Here is a 19,592-nt window from a genome sequence, read left to right on the forward strand (position 1 = left end):
GACATTCCTTTCTACTCCATAGCTTCATGCACCAGAGGGTAGCCGGGCAGGGGACATTGAGTCAGGCCAGCTGTGCCACCTGAGCAGAGTAGCAAAGCCGCTGCAGGGAGACACATCAAAACGAATGCACGAAGCGCAGACACAGCTGTTATGGAGTACAGACCAGTGCCCTGGTCCCCTGGGCACAGCTGGTCCCATGTAGAGTTAGAGCCTGGCTTCACATGCAGCATGCAGGCCATCCCAGGTTTTAGGATGGCTCTGGGTAGAGATGGGAGTCAGTTGGATGAATCCACTACCCTAGATCCTGAAATGTTGGGCATAATGACACGATTTAGCAGCATAGCCTGGTTCATAACCCCCTCGGCTGTGTAGTGTGCAAGCAGACATTTGGGTGAACGATGTCTTGTTGGACTTGGAAGAGGAGATGGTAAAGCAGGGGGGAGTCACAGGCAGGTGTACATCAGCAAGTTTGTCCCACTCAGAAGAAACAAAGGAAGCATCACAAAAAAGATAGTAATGTTCCCTGGGAATCCACTTTTGAACCTAGCTTGCCCGGCTGCGACCTGAGACTCCTTTATAAATCTCATCAGTAAGACAGCATTGGCCAACAGAACACAACAGCTAATCATAAAATCTGAAGAATATCCATTATGTGCTCAGCTAGTGACATTTTAAAGCCTATAATTTTTTGCATCTGTAGTCTCCTGGCCTGTAGTATTTACTCTCCCTTCCTTTGGAGCCAAGCTAGAGACAGACTCAGATAAAACCCCTGCAGCTAAACACCCTGGATTTCAGGGAACTGGAACTCAGGCGTCTGTACTTCAAATTCAGCCCTGATCAGAGCAATCTGAGAAGAACCAGTTCAAAATGAGCTAGGGTCCAGACAGGCATCTTCATCTCCCACTTTGGGCAGGAGGCAGCAGAGGCCAGTGCCAGAACTCTGGAGTGTAATCCAGGCAGGCTTTTGAGATACGCAAAACTCCAGTGTAACTCACAGCTTCGTAGACCTGTAGATCTCTGTAGACAACAGAGAGAAGGTCTTTTTTTCTTCTGATTCCAGGTTTTGTTGGGGAATTTCCTAACTTTGAATTGGTAGCATTTGGGTAACCTTAGTCCTCTTTTACACAACAGCCTGGGCACTCCTGACAGGGATCTTTATAGAGGGTTTGGAAAAAAAGTATTGGAAAAATATGAATTCGGAAAACAGGAATGTTACAACCTTGCTAGCACAGAGGCAAAATCTGTTGCTCGCACACAAATTTAGAAGCAGCAACAGCAAAATCCTTTGAAAGAAAACAGCACTGATTTTTATTATTGCCTTATATGAGTTCAGAATGTTGCAAAGTTAAACAAAGCAATTATAAAGCTGGGTATTTAAAAATACTTAATGTTTCACAGTCTCCTTTGAGATGAATCAGGTATCCAAACATCTGGGGACTGCAAAATCCATCAGGAAACACAGACAGATGAGACACATCAAGACAGGAAGGTTCAGGGCTGCCATCGGAGAGACGAGGAACAGCAGGAGATTCCCGCAGCTTCTTTTGGGTAAGAAATGTTAGCACTACATGGATGTGTACACTAAACAAAAAGAGGAAGAAAAAGAGAGGGCTAAAAAAGGTTTTTGCAAGTCTCCTGCTGTTCTATGTCTTTCTCACTTTGCTCTGATCTCTCTGTACATGTCACTGGCTGGCAGGATGACTGCTTCCTGATTCATGATTTCATATTTAATTCTTTCTATATAAAAGGAATTTAAAGGAAATTATTACAAATGGTTTGGCCACACTGCATCAAGTCATTGGAAACTATTTCATTACCCCTGATGGGGGTTTTTTCCCTCTCCTTTTTTTTTTTTTTTCTCCTTTAAGAGAAAAGTTAGATGCTTTCCTAAACACTTTCCAGACTTGAGCTATTCACAAATTGCATGTGGAAGGCAAACACAGCACAGGCCTGGAAGAAAGAGGCTCTCATACTGGACACCCCAGTAGCTTGGGGCGTTGCAGGCCAGGCGGTGTCCTCGGCAGCGTTTCCTTTCAGAGAGCTGCTGCTGCATGAAAATACTTTGGGTGTAGCAATCCTGTGCTCATCCCACAGGCACTTCATGAAAGAGGCAACTGTTCCGTGTTGGGAATTCAGAGAAGCCTCTGGCCAGCCGCGGCTGCTGGAGGCGCCCTGATTAAAGCCCCATTGTTTTGCCCACTCCAGCAGCCCTGTAAACTGCTCCCTGATGAAGACCCTGCCTGTCCAGTGGTTTGGGAAGAGGCAAATAAGTAAATACAGTCGTTGCGGGGAATAACAAAGATTGGAGGAAGCAAGGAGAGAGGAAGCAACAACAACAACAAAAAGTCTTTTAATGCAGTACATTTCTTCAAAGGCAAATGCCAAGAAGTTGGGTTTCTGGGTTGTGTTTCTTTTGTCTTTCTGACTCCTGGATCTTGCTGTACTAAGGGCTTTCAGACACTAACAAACACGTTGCAAACACAAGAAGGGGTGTTGCAGGAAAAGGGCGTTGAGATCATGCTTAATCAAACTTCCTTACATTTTGATAGCTACAGTACTGCTGTATAAGTCAATCATCTCTTTGCCTTTGCAGGTCTCCGCAGCCAGCACAGCTGAGCCACACACTTCAGGCCAGGACCTGTATCCTGATGTTAGCACATGGCTGATGGGTTTCAGAGGAAAAAAACCACCCAGCTGAGTTCATCCCCTTCTCATCTCTCAAAGGGCGACAAACAGCATGATCTAAAAGCAGAAACATACTGGAGACTACAAAACCAGAGAAGTTTTGATTCATAGCACAGGCTTCCAAAGCAAAGGAAGCTGAGGCACTGCATGCCCTCAGCAGGCAATGAAGCTGAGCACAGTTAAATGTTAAGTCTTGAAAGCTTATCCAAGCGAGACAAAGCTGCTCTTGCTCATACCCATATACTCTGGAGCTGATCAGAGACTGAAGTTCATTTTAACATGAGTTAGGCAGCAAAGGGGGAATGAAAAAATGTAGTTAGCTGATGAAAAACTGCATCACTCTCAATGCAGTAACTCAATGGCATGTCCTTGCACTTTCCAAAACCAAGCTTGTTTAAGGGCTGAATGGAGCCAGAAATAATTCCCTCACCTCTCACACTGGCTCAGTTTTGGGTAAGAATCTGGAAGAGTTTTGGATAACAAGAGTTGTTGGCACTGTAAGCACCTTTCCTTTACTCTCTGCTGTTTCTGATGAAGGCTGTTCCCATCTATCCTCTGGCTGGCTGCACCCAGAAAAGCAACTCTTCATCCTATCCTTACTACCAAAGATGCCAGGATTTTGAATCTTGCTCCCACTTATAGCCCTCTCTCTCCCACCATCCATTGGCAGGCTCCAGTTGTTCCAATAAGGTCAGTTTTGCTCTCAAGCTAGTTTTTCCAACCTTCCTCTCCTCCATTTCAAACATACTGGAATTTCCTCACATGCTTTCTCCACTCCACCTTTGCCCTTATTCCCTTTCCCCATTCAGCCCCTGTAGTCTCCTTTTCCTTTTCTCTGCCACACTTCTTCCCTCCCAGCTGTTTATTTGGATATTATCACTAGCTTCTATCATGAACCTAAGACTGAGTCTGGTGCCAAAATCAGAATAAATTGAAATTGCTGCCAGTGACTTGTAAGGGACAGTCCTTTCCCCGATCCAGTAACGCACCACATCCCATGGTGTGCAAAGAGAAAGCTGTGTTATTGCATATTCTCCCTTCCAAATCAGAGACTATAAAGTGAAGTTTGCACTCTTGCAGAAAGTCTTTGTAGCAGGGGTGTTTTTTTCTCTTTCTTTTTCTTTGTCTTTTTTTTTTGTGTGTGTGTGCGTGTGTGGTTTTTTGTAAAGATTAGCAGAACTAAGGACAGCATCCTGGCCAAATTCCACTTTAGGGTAATCTCTTCTGCTATTTCAGATAGATGCTGCATTGTTTTTCCACTTCCTAGACCCAGAGGTTAGGGGGTAAATGGCTGTCACGTTCTCTTCAAAGCTAAATCATCATGTATCGGGGCAGAGGCCTCACTGACTCAGGAGGAAGCACTAGCAAGTTTCCTCTCCGGGTCTGTGATGCCACCCTGGTGTTCCTCACACCTCCCTCTGAGGCTCTTGGTATGGGGGCTGCCTGAGACAGGCAAGCTGGGCAAGTGCCACCCTTCTCTGCCCCCACTGTCATCCAGTGCGGCATTCCCCACAGCTGCAGGAGCCCACTTTTCAGTACTGGGTGACGAAAACAGCTGAGACCCTCCACATTTAATAATAATAATAAAAACGATAATAATACTGAGAACTTTGTATGGAAAAGAAGACAATACCAGCATCATCTAACCACTGAGGGAAGTAGAATGTGGAAGAAGAAGGAGTAGCCTAAGATCTCTGAGTCAAGCAGTGGAAGGAGCAGAGCTTGCCGTAGCCTGCAGCATGCCACCAGTGTAGCTCCTACCACCTTTGCTCTGTGTAGTTCCAACTCCAGTCTGAGAAGCTCAGCCTTGAGTCACTTCCAAACACCAGAATGTAAAGGGAAAAGCAAAAGGTGTGCTTTTAAACTGCTTCCATGTCCGCCAGGTCACCAAACCAGATGCAGGATAGAGGAAACCATGCTGAAGGTACAAAATCTCATTTCACATGTGAACATCCACGCTCTGTTCGAGCCACCGGTACTGCCTTGGCACAGGGCACGGAGTGGATGGCACTGCCCAGGGCATGCATGGAGCTCTTCCCAACATTTCAGACAACTGTGCTGCTGGTAGCTCGGAAAAGCACTCAACCAAAACTGCTGACACGTGTCAAATCGCCCCAAGCAGCGTTACTGGCCTGGCCAAGTGCATTCGAGGAGCTACCAAGCCAGGGGCATGGAGCCCACGTGCCAGGGGCTGGCCTCTTGCTCCCTGGGCCGGGATAATTGGACATTGTTTGGCCACTGAATCACCGCACTGTCGGGCTGTGGGCTTGTCTCCTAGGGACGAGCTAATTAACATGAAAACTGCCAAGGGAAGGAGAGGGTCAGAGGTGGCCCTCACCCCTTCCTCACCCCCATAGTAAGCAGGAGGTTTGTGCACAACCACAACGTCCTGAAGGTAGAAGGATGGGGAAGGGGAGGCAAAGGGAGAAGCTTCTTGAACACTTCCCATTCAAACCCAAATACAAGACCCCTCATCAGACACGGGAGAGGATTTTCCTGCCATATCCCGGTTTTCACTTGCATTCGGCTCCCTGTGAACTTGCGAGCAGCCCCCAAAGCCACCCAGAGATCTCAGCAGCACTCAGTGCCGCTCTTGCTGCCTTCTGTCCCTTGTCCCCCATTGACTGAGGTCCTGCTCCTCACCACCACAGCCCAGCCGAAGGGCTGAAAGCACTGCAGAGACAAGGCTGCACTGAACGTCCCAAACTCTACACCGGCATTGCCAAGAGGTAAAGCAAGTGGTGCTATTGCTATCAGCCTCTTTTCAAGGAGGCAGAAGTGGGGAAAGGGATGGAAATTAAGGCACTTTACAGGCTAAAATATCTTCCCTTAAGCACAAGAACTGATGTTGGGTGCACCCGCGCTGTCCCCTGAATCACAACTATACAAAATCTTTTTATATCCTGCAAACAGTCTCTGTCAAGAGGCAGGAACACATTATTCTGATTTTCCCCATTCTCCCAAAGAAAACACATGTCTCTCCCCCATTTTTCTACCAATCCTCACTTAAATTGGCTTTATAGGTATATAACGTTGCAAAGAAAAGCCTTGCTGTCACCCTTCGTCCACCTGCTAAATCCTCCCACCATCTCACAGTGAGTTCAAATCTGTAGTAAGAGATGCATGAAAAATCCCAAGTAGGGAACCATTATTAGGGCAGGCATAAGCCTCCAAAGCCCTTAGGATCCAGAGCTGCAGTTCATGTCTGTCTGTAATGCCCAAGAGCTAACATCAATAATTTAATGAGTGCCTTACATCCTGAAATATTTCACAAACTGCAAAAACAAGACTCACTCCACCCACCTCTAGGCTGGGAGGTGGCAGCTGTTGAGCTGAGCAGAGCAAGGCTACGTGACACTTTAGGACATCGGGTAAAAAAACACAAATCATGGTTCCAGCTGAAATTGCTCCTGGAAAGGAAAAGTATGGACATGTGTACAAAAGTCCCTATCCCTTAGAAACAAAAAATAAACCAGAGCTTTTTTAAAGGGTTGGGGCCCTTGCTTTTCCCTGTGCCCAAATGGCAATGTTTCCCTAAATGATGCCATGGCAGCAACTTGACTGAAGTGATCCTACGCTTGCCATCTTCTGAATCATCCAGATTACCCATTCCTGCCACAGATTTTTTTGGGCAACTCCCATGCAAGCGCTAACCAGACATAAACCTGCTTAGGGTGTAATTGCTGCAACCGCGGCTTAAGGCTGAACAGCAGCACATTTACTGAGCTGCCATGTTGAGGAGCCTAAGCAGTATCCAGTTAATCTTCTCAAATCTCATTATTGCAGCAGAGTGACGGGTGTTTTAGCAGGCTAGAAATGAGGACTAATTAGGACTCCTAGCCCTTCTTTGTATTTACTACATTGGTTCCATCTGCGCCTCTGAAGCACGTTTGCGAGCAATGCCGGGGGGCTGCCTCCACCGCCATGCTCTGCCTGCCACCCCCAGCACCCCAAACTGGAGCTATTGGGATTTGGAACTGAATTTCCTGACTCAGACCCCGTTTGTGGCTTTACACAGCAAACCTTGGGCAGCAGCGTGTGACTGGTGCTCGCTGTCGAGCCAGGAAGGTAGAATAATGGGCTCAATAGATCAAAACCAGCTCTTCCCATTTACCGCTCCTAAGCCCGCCTTAGGCACAGGCGCTTGATGTATTGACTTTGGCAACATGTGCGTACTGCCATCCTGGCAATAAAGTTATTGAAATGGAGGGGGGGGACGACGACAAAATAAAACAAACAAAAAAAAAAAAAAAAAGGAAAAAAAAACCCCACCCTAAGAGGAACTGAAAACTTTTGAGAAAAAGGAGAATCCCCCACAACCCTTCTGTAACTATGAGCTGTCGCCTCAGGCAAAAAACCAAGCTCCTTTTAGAGATTCCAGGGCATTTGTTTTAACTTCTTTTTGCTGCATTCCTCTACCTTGTTGTACTTTGGGTTTCCAACCGGGACTGGAGTGGAAAGAACAGGATTATAGAAGGAAGTCTGTTGCTCTATTTTTCTGGCTTGATTAGAAGCAGAAGATGCAATAAATCTCACAAGAGAGTTTGTTCTCATTTAGCCTCTCATGTATCTGAAACTACCTGACCAGAGCAAGGGTAAGGAAAATGCAATACCAAGTGGAGCACCCTAGGAAGATGAAAGAGCAAAATGGGGAAGCTGTTCCCCTCTCGGATTTTGCATAAGGCAAGCAAGCAATTCAGTCCTGCTGACAGCTTATTTATTTCACACAATTGCAGCACAGATGCAAGAGATCCAGAAGGAGGGTCACCCTGCCCGATCACACCTCTGAACCTCCCGAGGTGTGACTGCCATCCCTACCAGCAGCACCATAATGTGAGATGAACAGGAAAACAAGCACTAGCTGCACATGGAGCAAAGGGGTTTCCCCATGCTGGTTGGTCCTGTTTCGCTGTCAAACCTCCTGTCTGCAACAGGACTGACAGCCACGTTCACTGCTGAGATGGCAAATACAGAACGCTAACAGTATCAAAAATATCCCAGCTGAAATATTCAAATCCAGGTAAACACCACCCTATCCCCAGCCCTTTTCTCCCAGTGTTCTGGGTTTGCTAAATCAGCATTTTTTGATGAGGCAGTGAATATAGAGGGTGAGATCAGGCACAGATCTAGCCTGGATTCTCAGCCCTGCATCTCACATGTAGAGAAAGTTTGTGAGCACGTCAGCACCCTTCAGAAAAAAGGGCAGGACTAATGCTGCCATGTCTGGTGAAAACCAGCCTGGTATCCTTTAAATGAAGTTTGTACTGGAGAATCTGACCTGGTCTCCTGTCTAATACTCTTTAGGAAACAAGTTACACAACTTAGGTACAGCAGGAACGTCTCCTGGCCCTTTGGATGTTCAATCCCTATTTCAGAGCTGCAGGTATAGCTCCTGTAACCATTTCACCACGTGACGGTATCTAATGACGTTACAAAACCAAATGCACACGTTTCCAGATGGGAGAGAGCAAAGAAAGGACATGAGATGTAAAGAGAGCTTTGCATTTGGTTTGGGGTTTAGTTTTTGTTCTTTCTTTAACTGTTCTGTGCTTTACAGAACTAAACAAAGCCTCCTGTTCCAGATGATAAATCTTCAAGCTGCTCCTGGTCCCAGAGAGCACGGGAGATAATAGCATTTCCAAAGGCATTTAGTTAGCTGAGCCTTGAGTGTAGAAGACAGCAGAGAGAGGAGCTGGAGATAAATGGCTGTGAACCCAGCTCAGCTGCTGAGGGCATATTTCTGAGGGCAGCAGCCACAGCTGAGAATCCTGCACAAGGATGCAAGGATGCACGTTTCGCCTCCCCTTGCCTGGTCCCCGTGCTGGAGAAGGGCATGTAATAGCCACCACAAAAGAAGCAAATCTGGCCACAAGTCCCCAGTTTGGTGCACAGTGCCTCTGGGGAGGTGTACAACCACCACCTGAGAAAGGTGTGCTGCTTCACAGCGTTATTTGTAGGCTTTCTCTTAAACCAAGGCTCCACACAGCTTTCATAAAATGCAGCGTATCAGCATATTATATAAAGCATACATTAATTCAAGCCAGCCAGCAGCAAGACTGCAGAAACCATTAAAGAACAGGGGCCCTTTATGAAAAAACAATTCATTTGCACCATTAACCAGGGCAGAAAGAATCCTTTTCACTGTCCCAACCGCATGTTAGTTATTGACTGAAATTGCCAGCCTAGGCTGGGAGACCAAGGCCAGTTTCAGATGGAAACTGTGTAAGTTACTAGGAACATCAGAAGAGTCAGGAAAAGCATTGCCAGCAGGTCAAGGGATGTGATCCCTCCCCTGTCCTCAGCACCAGTGAACCCACACCTGGAGTCCTGTGTCCAGCTCTGGGCTCTCCAGCACAAGAAAGACTTACTGGAGCAAGCCCAGCTCAGGGCCACACAGATGATTAAGGGACTGGGACATCTCTCATATGAGGAGAGGCTGGGATTGTTAAGCCTAGATAAGAGAAGGATCAGGAGGGATCTTATTGTTGTGAACAAATATCTGACGGGGCGGGGGGGGGGGGACGGGGACGGGGACGGGAAGAACAGGGAGTCAGGCAGGGTCTTCCCAGTGGTGCCAGCTGACAGGACAAGAGGCACAAATTGAAACCCATGAGATTCCATCTGAACACAATACTTTTTTATTGTGATGGTAGTCAAAGGCTGGGTCAGGTTACTCACAGAGGTTGTGGGGTCTCCATCCATGGAGGTATTCCAAAGTCAGTTGGAAACGGCCCCGGACAACTGGTTCAAGCTGACCTCGATTGAGCAGAGGGTTTTGGTCTAGATAAACTCAAGAAGTCCCTGCTCATCTCAGTAATTTTGGATTCTGTAACATTTTCTACTGCTGTTAAGGTGACTCTTCCTATATGGACATTAAATCACCAAAGCTGAAGAAGCCATCCAGCCAACCCAGCATGGCTGGAACTGGGGCTGTCACACAGCACCAGCTGCTGGCATGAGGATGGAGACAGGCTGGTTTGAGGATAGCAACCGAGGCAGAGGAACCAAAGGCAAGTGCAAAAAGCATGGGTTTTGCTCTAGCCCTTTCGGTGCGCTGTTAAGACCAAAAATGTCTCCACTGGGCTGAAAATGGGAGCCTGATCCAGCTGCAGGGTCGTGTTCAAGGCAGGAGGGTGAGACAGAAGAGGACTAGGACCTCCCTGTCCACTTAAGTGATGTGCGCAAAAGACTTGTAGCATTAGGGACTGAACTTGTTGCTTTCACACACAACGGTAGCATTGATCTGGCACTTGAGTGAGGGTGAAGTTTAGTATTGGTGTCTATAATTTCACTGTCTGCAAGGGCATAAACATTTGACAACAAGCTAGGTCTTAAGCCCATGGCAAGTACTTTCATATCTGCAATCACACTGGTGCAGAAGACCAGAAAGTCTGCTTGTAGTTTCAGATTAATATAGAAAACAGAGCGTTACATTATTGAATTAAGTATGAAAGTTAATAATACAGTCAGCGCAGTTGCCCCACATTATTTAATTCGACACTAAATTCAATTTCTGTTACACTGTTCTCTGTCTGTGTCCATTGTAAACATGCTGCAGATTTATTTATTTATTTTTGTTGACAATGCAAAACACATTCACTGAAGTTATCAGCAGAGAAGCTGAAAGCTTTGGCATAGGAACAAAGGACATCTGGGGCTTGAGGCTCTGGGGACGTATGGAAAGTAGACACTAGTAGGCAACTAGCAAGACCAGTTGCCTTTAAAGCAACCAGCGGTGCGAGCCAATTAGCAGCTTTTGTATTGTAATAAGGTATCTGTAGGTTTCCATGTCAAAGCTCTAAGTGCATCTGGCACCCTGTCAGTGGTTCAGGACTGGAGGCAGACGCCAGTAGCTCTCCATCCTTCAATCATCCTCCATTTATATTTCACGCTTAGGAAAACGGCATCCAATGCAGATCGGAGATCCAGTCGAAGCCACCCCACCCCAGGTCTTTCAGAGAAGGACCAGGTATCCTGTTACTGACGGGCTGTTTTCATTTCCCCTATTACTGTTAAAGGAGAAATGAAACACTGGAACATAAATCTTTGGCACAGCCCTGACTGCCAGCAAATGTTGCTGCTGTAGAACTGCACCATATACGCAAAGCCTGAGTTACAGACACAAGCTTTCTAGTATTTTGTTTGGGTCATAAGCTCTCCAAACTTAGAACCAGGCCTACACCAAAACTTTGGATCCAAACACGCCGGACTGGTGGTTCACCGTGCCTACATCAACCTATGTTGCACAACCACCCTGCGCAGCGCCAGCATTTCATCCATGGCAGTGATTCCCTTGAGCCTTCTTGAGCTGTAATACCACCATGCAGAGAAGCCCCTACTCCTTGGTTTCCCAAGTTCAGATGAAATCAGCTGTTACCAACAAAGGGAAAACATTTGCTAAATCAAAATATGTTTTCTAATCTAGAATCTGCAGGCAAGACATGTGATTCACGCTGTTCGCAGGGAGTGGGGGAGAATGCAGGATCAAAGTGGGGCTTAGTGCATGCAAACGACACGTGTGCCTCCTGCAGCGCTTGGTAAGGGAAATGTAAAGCAGGAGGCAGCATGGAAGAGCTCTCTGCTAATCACACAGCGCCAGCAATGGAAAGTTAACACAGAACAAGGAGCTGAGCTCGCAACATGCGTGTTTAACTGCAGTAACACTGTGCCACAGAGGCACAAAAATCCAGCTCCCAAGAACCAGAAACAGATTGAGGAAGTAACACGAACATCATCCAAAACAAGGAGGAACAGTGGAGCAACAGAAGCAGACAGATGGCTCCTGCTCCCGTTGTTCCCAGTGTCTTCTTGCTCTCACTTTGTTGCCATAGAGGCTGATATCTGGGACTCATAATGTGATGCTCCACTTGTGAGAGTGGGTGGAGAAAAAGCAACCTTTATGTTATTAATAATTTCCCCCACATTCTCCATTTTGGCAGCAATGTTTCTCACTCCCCTGTCTGCTGGACATGCCTTGGCAGACTCTGAAAGGCCAAGGAGCTGGTTTCCCCCCCCAGCCCCAGCCCAGCTCCTCCACCTGCCAATTCATGTACTCAGCCCTCAGGGCCCCTCTGCCACCACTCTCCTCCACTGTACAATAATACAGTTCCCCTTCTCTTGTCCCCAGACTTCAGAGCTCAGCTGACCCTTTTGCTCCCATCACAAAGATGAGAGGATGCAGCCTTAGGTATCCACGCAGGCTGCACAGCTACAGCCAGGGGTAGACCCCACAAAGCGCAGGTCAGGGAGCTTCTTAGGATATCAGCAGTGTGAAAATGCAGAGCAGGCTGCAGCAACATGCCAGACAAAAAAAAAAAAAAAAAAAAAAGAGGATCAATGCATTTCAAGCCAGCTCAAGAGGCTGTTCTTGTCCCGTTCTCCTCCCAGACCCTGCTGCTTCCTTCCTTGCAGGGAGACAAGTGTTTGCCTAGCCTGAGTGAGGTAGGTCAGGGAAGAGATCTGGATTGAAATCAGTTTGGCTACAGAAAGAGAAAAAGGTTTCTTTTCAGCTCCATCAGTTCTTAAGACAGAAATCCCCAGTGCCACAGTTTCTAATTTTGAGAGTGGGATGAATGCAGCTCTTCATTCTTCTGCAGCAGATTAAATGAGTGTTTGCCATTTTCATTTTTCCAAGGGGACTTCAAAAAAAAAAAAAAAAGGGCCTCATCTTTTCCTCCACATTGCCATTAACAATCCTTCAGCAATTTTCCTAGGCTTTTCTGCATGCATTGCTAACCAAAAGCACCTACCCAACAGTCTGGGCATGCATTCACTTCAAAACACCAACACAGGAAAAGCATCTTAAAATAAATATACTAAGTGGACACAAATGCATCTTGGTGTAGTACACACTTACATGTGCTACGGGCTCGCATACACCCTCACGCACATCCCTGCATGCTCTTATCCCAAAACGTATGCAGCTGCACATGCGAGTGTGAGGAAGGAAAGCCACACGACCCAGAAAAGCTGCTTCACATCTGGGTAGCAGGTTTAGCAGTTGGCTCCGAAGGGAGCCTGTTCTCGAAGCGAACTGCTTTCTTCCTGAGTGACAGGTCTCCTCATCCATCTGGGGGTGGACAAGGCAGCTTCTCAATGAAACCCACTGCGTCAAAGTCAGGCAGAAGATGGCATGCCAAGGGGCTGTACCAAAACAGCCAGGGTATCCAAGGCCACCTGTCCTCTCTACAAAGCATATGATCGCCAAATTACTGTTACTATTTTCCCTCAGAAATACTTGCCTATTCTACAGCAAAGTCTTGACCCACTGCAGCTCCCAGAAGCGGTTAAGATCCTGCTTGGAGAACCAGTGCAAGCCAGAGCTACCATGTTTTTATGAGACCACTAACACTACATGAGGACTTTTCCTCACTCTTTCATCCAAACGCAGTTGTGACAAGGCAGAAGCAATCATTGCACAGCCACACGGCTCAGAAGAATATCATATGGCCTACCCATCTTGTTGTCTCCTTCCCCATATTACAATCCAGGGGCTTGTAAGGTTTTCCTCACCCTTACATTTGCAGGCAACAGCTCCCTTTCCCTGCCTGGCTGCTGTTCCAGACTGCTGCTGGCCAGCCCTGCGCTCTGCCATGGCAAGAAGGAGCCTCAAGTGCAGGGCACGAGGGATTTGGTGGCTTCAGAGCTCCTCAGATGAAGCAGCCCTATTTCTACAGCGAATAACACCGCCAATAAGCAGCACTAGACAAAGAGACAGAAAGGGCTTTGGGTGCTACATGCTCAGGATGAGAGCCATTGAGGGAGCTGTGGGGAGTGTGGGAGGGGGTTAAGGGGAAAAGCTGAGCTCATTGCATCCCAACCAGACACATAAGGCAGGAAACAGATGTGCAAGAAACCACAGAGGGGTACAGCAACAGCAGAATTAACTCTCCAGAAGATAGGAGCAGCTCAGACACATAGAGCTGACCTGCACCCTGAGAACAAGGCGTCTAATCTGAGATTTGGCTTTTTGCAGTCCTGGTAGCACCTCCTATCACATCTAGAGACCATCATACTAAAAATAAAGGAAATGATTCAGCCTTTCTCCAAGTCCTTCCTGGCTCTAAGCAAGTAAGCAAAGGTAGATCTGAACTAGTAGCAGCTCCTATGCAAAAAATTGGATTATCTTTTACCAGCACGACCCAATTTTTGTACATGCTATGTGTATTTTCATTGTAAAAAGTGGCAGTTGTACCTGGCTGTGTACCTGAAATTCCAGTCTGAATCTCCCTTGGTTAGAAGTACCAGGAGTATCAAACTCCATTTTGACTTAGCCCCCCTCACTTTAAGAGCTTTCACTTTTCCAGCCCCCTCTTACAACAGTTCTGTGATATAACCGGAAGCAAGATCACTCTTTGTGACTTTTCTTAAGCAGTTCAGGCTGTCCTGTCCCAGCTAAGGTCTGTGCCCAGCCCTGCATCTTGTCTTCTCTGCTGGCCCATCCGTCACTAGAGAATTATACTGTTGTTATTAGAGGAACTGGGGGGCTGACGTGCAGCCCCCACTGACCTCAGCAGAGGCACCATGTGCTTTTTTGTTCTGGAAACCAGGCTGGTTAGCAAGAGGCCAAAACATGGCTCTAATGTTAATCCTTCAGAGCTAATAGCTCCATTGCACCTGCACACCACTTTGGTAAAATCTGGCACAGGAAAACGGTTTAGTAGAGAGCATTAGCACTAACTGCCTCCTGCATGTCTGTCTATCCATCCCCAAAAGCCTGGCACTGCTTTCCAGTGAAACCCTGACACTCCCAAAGATCTCTTGGCTCCGTGTGTGGATTCAGTGCTGGCAGCAACAGAAGAGGGACCGTGTGAAATCAGACAACTTTTACTCATTGGTATCGCCAGCCACCATTCTTTTATGTCTTATGTGAGCTTTCCCTCAAATCCACTGCTATTAGAGTCATTGTTTGAGAATGTTAGTGGGAAGGAAGAAAAACTTAATTTTTTCCCAAGTTTCTAACCTTCTTGCCAGGGGAAGGACTGGAAAACGTAACTCAGATGCACAATGAAGTTTCAGAAAACAGAAAGCAGAAAAAAACCCAGCACTGATTTTTATTTTATCTCATGTTCTTTGTGGCCTGAGTCATGACTTTAAATGCTTGGGAGCACTGATAGCAGTCTGCCCGCATAAGGAGCATGACCAGCCTCTGTGTAGAGACTGTCAGCAGGAAAAGGCCAAGTAGGGTCAAATGCGTTAGTGACAGGAACTGACTTGAAATACAGTAAATTTAACACATCTGAGCTTCCAACCAGCTACCAGACAGCAGCATCTGTCCATCGCCACTGACCTGGGTCAGATCCAAAAAATCAGCTTAAGGCTAAAGGCTTTGTATCACATTTTTAGTTTCCCAAGCTGCCTCACTATACCTGCCAAAGTCTTTCTGTCTACACTGCTTTTAAATACTTTGTAGTTCTGCTGCAGCTTTTATTGTATCATCATAAAGCTCTTGGTAACAGAGCCTTAGATACATCTGTCTGATTAGGGAGACAGTGGGATCTTTTCACCCTTCGCTGAAATGCAGCCATCTCTGAAGCAGGCTATAGCAAGCTACTAAACAGTTAAATGACAGGGAGGAAATGCTGATACCTTAAGCAGAATAAAATTCTCTCCACTGGAATTTGGCAACTACACGGGGACTAAGGTCCTTGCAGAAATCACAAGCTGCTCTTCAATAACCGCAAGTATGTAGGGACTCAAATTGTGCATCTCCTCCACAAAGCATCACACAAGTGGTGCAGCACCCCCTAACTGTAACGGCCATGTACTAATCCGGAGGGAAAAAAGCTAAACTGAATTGTCTACACTAGCCTCGGCCATCCACACCCACCCCCCTCCCCGTGCTCCCTTTGCCATCCCCATCCCCAGCAAAGCTGGTCTCCGCTTCTCTTCGCCTGTGCGAGATGTGCAGGACCAGTCACACAAAGCAACACTGCAGGATGGCATAAAGCAGACCCCAGCATGAAAGACCAACCAACCTGGCTTGTGTCCTGCCTGTCCCACAGCCTCTTCTTCTTTCCCAGTTAACCCTTCTGGGTGCATTTCAAAACCTGCTTTCACAAAGGTCCATAACAAAACATTTTCTGGACAGCAGCCAAAGTGCTCTCCCGGTCCTCATCACTCCCACACACGGCGCACAGTCTTAAGTCTTCATTGCTTCCAAGTAGGGAACAACCACAGCCTGCATCCTGCCAGTGAAACGCATCTATCTAAAGCAGAGACAAAGTTACTACTTTAATTCTCTACCAAAGCCCTCCCTTGCAGGAGCACTGGCTTGTCACTGGAAATAATTCTTAGCAGGACAATTCAATTATCCCCAAATCAACCACCTCTCATACCCTAAATGTTCTTCTAATTTTGTTTTATAGTTACAGGTAGCAAATTTATGAAGTCCTGGTGACATCTGAACCTTCATTTCTTCCCAAGATGTCACTTTGGCATACTTGGTCACATTCCTATTAATCCTGAGAGCCCTACTAGCAACCAAGTGAATATCTGTAACACTCTCCCTTCTTCTCCCCCTGTCCTGACGAATGGAATTGTACCAATCTGACTTACACCCTTCTCAATAAACCTATAACAATTGAGTCTTTCATTTCTGGATCCCACGGCACTGGGCAACGGGATGTGCTATTCAACAATACTGCATAAAGGGAAAGGAACTTCATATTCTCCCCCACTGCTCCTCAGCACGGAGAGACAAGTAGGTTGGAACTGTGAACCATCCCACAAATGAGTCTTGAGGCAATGTCCTTCTTTCTTGTGCCCAAAAACTATTTTAAAAAACGATGAGATTTTAGGTAATAAATTTTGCTCTTCTGGCATAATTTCAACTGCAGTAACTGTGTTTCTCCCTTTAAAATCCCCCTTGCTGCTTCAGCTGAATATACTGCCTGTGCCTGCCTTCCCTGCGTTGTTTTTCAGTGTTCCTGTAAACAGCTGTAAATTGTTCCTCCACCACAGCAGCTCATGTTAGCACTGGATGGAATTTATCTATCTGTACCTCACGCTGGCAAAGTGCTATCAGTTCATTAAGTCTGTTATTTTTGCTATTTCAACTCAACTGCCATTAAGGGCTATATAAGTTAAAAGATACAGTAATTGTTATGGATGACTCACAGTGAAATTGAATGACTGGCTTTCCCCCGTACCTAAGTAAATGCACGTATATAACAATTTATCTTGGTGATACATGTACTGCCGTCTTCGCTGTGCAACGGAAAGGAGTGCTGTGATGTAGTCCATCCCTCTGCCAGTGCAGTTCCACCCTGCACTTCATCAGCCATGCTCATCGGCAAATGAAAGACCTGATTGTACAGCCCTCCCCGTACAAAGCTGACATTGCTGCTAGAAGCTTTTTTTTTTTTTTTTTTTTTTTTGCACAGGGTAGCCTGACCTTGCTAAAAGTCAGTTAATTCAAACTGGAACATAATGCTAAACCTGGAAGATAATGCTAACGTCAGGGATGGTAACAGGCATATATTTATTTTTCCTCTTGCTAAACAGCAGGTCTTTATGCCAAACTCACAACTGCTTCTCTCATCAGCCAACCCTCTGTAAGAAAAACCATTCTGCTCCTTCCCTCATCAAGGACTGACCATTTCACCTCTGATTTATTGGAGTTACCTCTTGTCTGAGCTACCACGTTCTCATCTGATACCTGGGGGCATGGAGGTCAGGAGGAGGAGGAAACGAGAGAAAGGTAACAGGCAGGGGAGTGAAAACATAAGCTCAGTTGCCCCCTACACCTCACACCCATCCCTACTCCACCTCACCCCCTGGTCTCAATCCTGTCTGCGTCCAGCAGGGAAAGGACATTACGGGAACTGTACTGGAGTCCAGGAGGGGCAGACAGGACGTTCCCAGTTCCTCCCTACAGCCCTGCAACACTCTAGTCTTGGGACAATTTTGAAGTCCGGGAGCAGGCAACGCTAAGCGCCATTCCGATTTCCCAGCCTAGCTCTCTGTAAGCCTGCTGCTCCCTTCCACGGCCAGGCAGATGGGAGAAGGCATCCCACCATACGGCTCACTGCCTCTGCCCACACCTTAGGCAGCCCGAGAGCCACAGCCCAGCCCTTTGTGCACACACAGTGCTACTCATGCAAGGGACATGCAGATGCATCACCAAAGCAATCTTCCGATCGTTCATTCATCTTGAGTAAGCGGGCAGTGACTCCGCTTCCCAGGGGTAACCCAGCTCCCTCAGCCTTGTGAAAGGTCTCAATGGCAGTCCTACGGCTTAAAACCGGGGGGGCACGCTCTGCTTCTCCGCAACCCGAATGAGAATAAAGAGGCATTTACCATCCTGCCCAGAGCTCTCCAGATACTCCGTCAGGTCGCAGCCGAATGCGCTCGCGGCTCCCTTCCTCTTGAGTTTCTGTTTGGCTCCCTTGTTCTTCATGAGGTTAGTCCCAAAAGAGGTTCACCCCCCTCCTGCTTGCCCCCCTCCCCCCGGCCTCACGCTGGGCAACAAAAATCTTGCTCTTCTCCTCAGACCACTGCCCGTGTCCCGTTCCCAGGGAGCAACATCAGGGGTCCCGTACACCGTCCAGCCGGAGAAGTAAACATTAATCCCCACCAGATGCTGGGCTGCTCCTGTGGCAGAGGAAGGTCAGGGCGAGAGGAGGCTTCCCAGCCAGCAGCAGCAGCGATCATAGCCCGAGCCCGGAAGGGTTCTCATCAGAGGGAAGTGGGTGGTGAACGGGTGCCCGCATCGGAGCTGGCAAGTTGGGGGCAGGCAGTGGGGGGGGGGGGGGGGGGACACGTCTTTCCCTCAGCGTGGTCCCGGGACCCTCCACAGCCACCTTCTGGGTTTCGTCAGCCACACTGTCACCACTTCCAGCAGCAAGCGTCCCAGCCTGGTCGTCCTTCTCTCAGCTTTTGGAGGAGACTGGAAGTTCAAACGGACTAATGAAAAGGGACTGGGGAAGACTCTGCACAAGGCTCCTCGTTGGCTCCCCCCCTTCCCCTCCTCCTGCCTTCGGACAGTTAGAGGAATGAGAAACCAGCTTCCTGTCCTGACTCCCGCTCGCTCGCTCGCTCCATTCCCCCGTTTTACAAATCCTAGGATTATCCAGCTCAAAAAAATGCTGAAGGGAAGTTAGTTGAGAAGGGGGGCGGAGGACAGTTTTTGGCAGTAACGTGCCTGCATGTGTGTGTGTGTGTGTGCACGCGTACAGAGAGGCTGCGGGAGGGCGGGGAGAGGAGTTGGGGTACGAGGGGGAGGAAGAGGGAAAGCCTGTCCTGACAGTCGGCAGATAACGGACTGCCTGAGAGGAAATCACTGCCAGCCGAGCCGCAGCCCGCAGCGCACTCAGACCTTCCCGCGCTGCCAATGCTCAGCTCTGAAAAGGCCCAACAAGGGGCCGGCGAGGAGGAGAGAGACCAGGAGCCGCCCCAGTAAAATCTCTGCCGCTGTTCATCAAGTCATTCGTCGCAAGGCGCCTTCCTGCCCTCCAACACGGCTCCGTCACTTCAGCGTTTGCCTTCCTTTGCAGAGGCGCAGGCTGGAGCCACCGCAGTGCAAGAAGGGGGTAGAAAGCTGGGGAACTAGAGAGAGGGAGGAGGAGGGAAACCTTCAGCTCTCTCCTCCCTGGCAAGCAGAAACAGATGCCGTCCAGGCATCTAAGTTCATGTATCTTTGAGTCAGCTCCCAAAAAAAGGCTCCTCTTGACCAATGAAGGTGTGTAGAGATAACAGAAAATCACTCTCGTAGCAGCAAGAAGGGAAATGGGATGGGTCTGCCCTCAAGCCCTGAGTCTTGCTCCCCTCCACAACACTTTTCCAGTCCATTTTTCAGGACACGCATATCTTTGCTCCTAAGAGCGGTCGCTTGCACTTACTCTATGTTTTTAATCCCAGAAATTCATTTACAATCCCAGAAAGATTCCCAGAAAATCTTTACAGGG

General features: G+C 47.7%; 1 protein-coding gene across 1 annotated transcript in view; it reads right to left on the reverse strand.

The window, feature by feature from the left end:
• The window catches only part of ARHGAP31 (Rho GTPase activating protein 31), a 57,054-nt gene extending 37,778 nt beyond the window's left edge, over positions 1-19,276 (reverse strand). The window contains exon 1 of the mRNA XM_056340032.1: positions 17,986-19,276. Within this exon, the coding sequence (XP_056196007.1) occupies positions 17,986-18,085 (100 nt within the window). The 5' untranslated portion in view covers positions 18,086-19,276. The remainder of the gene's footprint in view (positions 1-17,985) is intronic.
• Between the last annotated feature and the right edge of the window lie 316 nt (positions 19,277-19,592).

This window comes from Falco biarmicus, chromosome 5, assembly GCF_023638135.1.
Source record: "Falco biarmicus isolate bFalBia1 chromosome 5, bFalBia1.pri, whole genome shotgun sequence".
Lineage (NCBI taxonomy): Eukaryota > Metazoa > Chordata > Aves > Falconiformes > Falconidae > Falco > Falco biarmicus.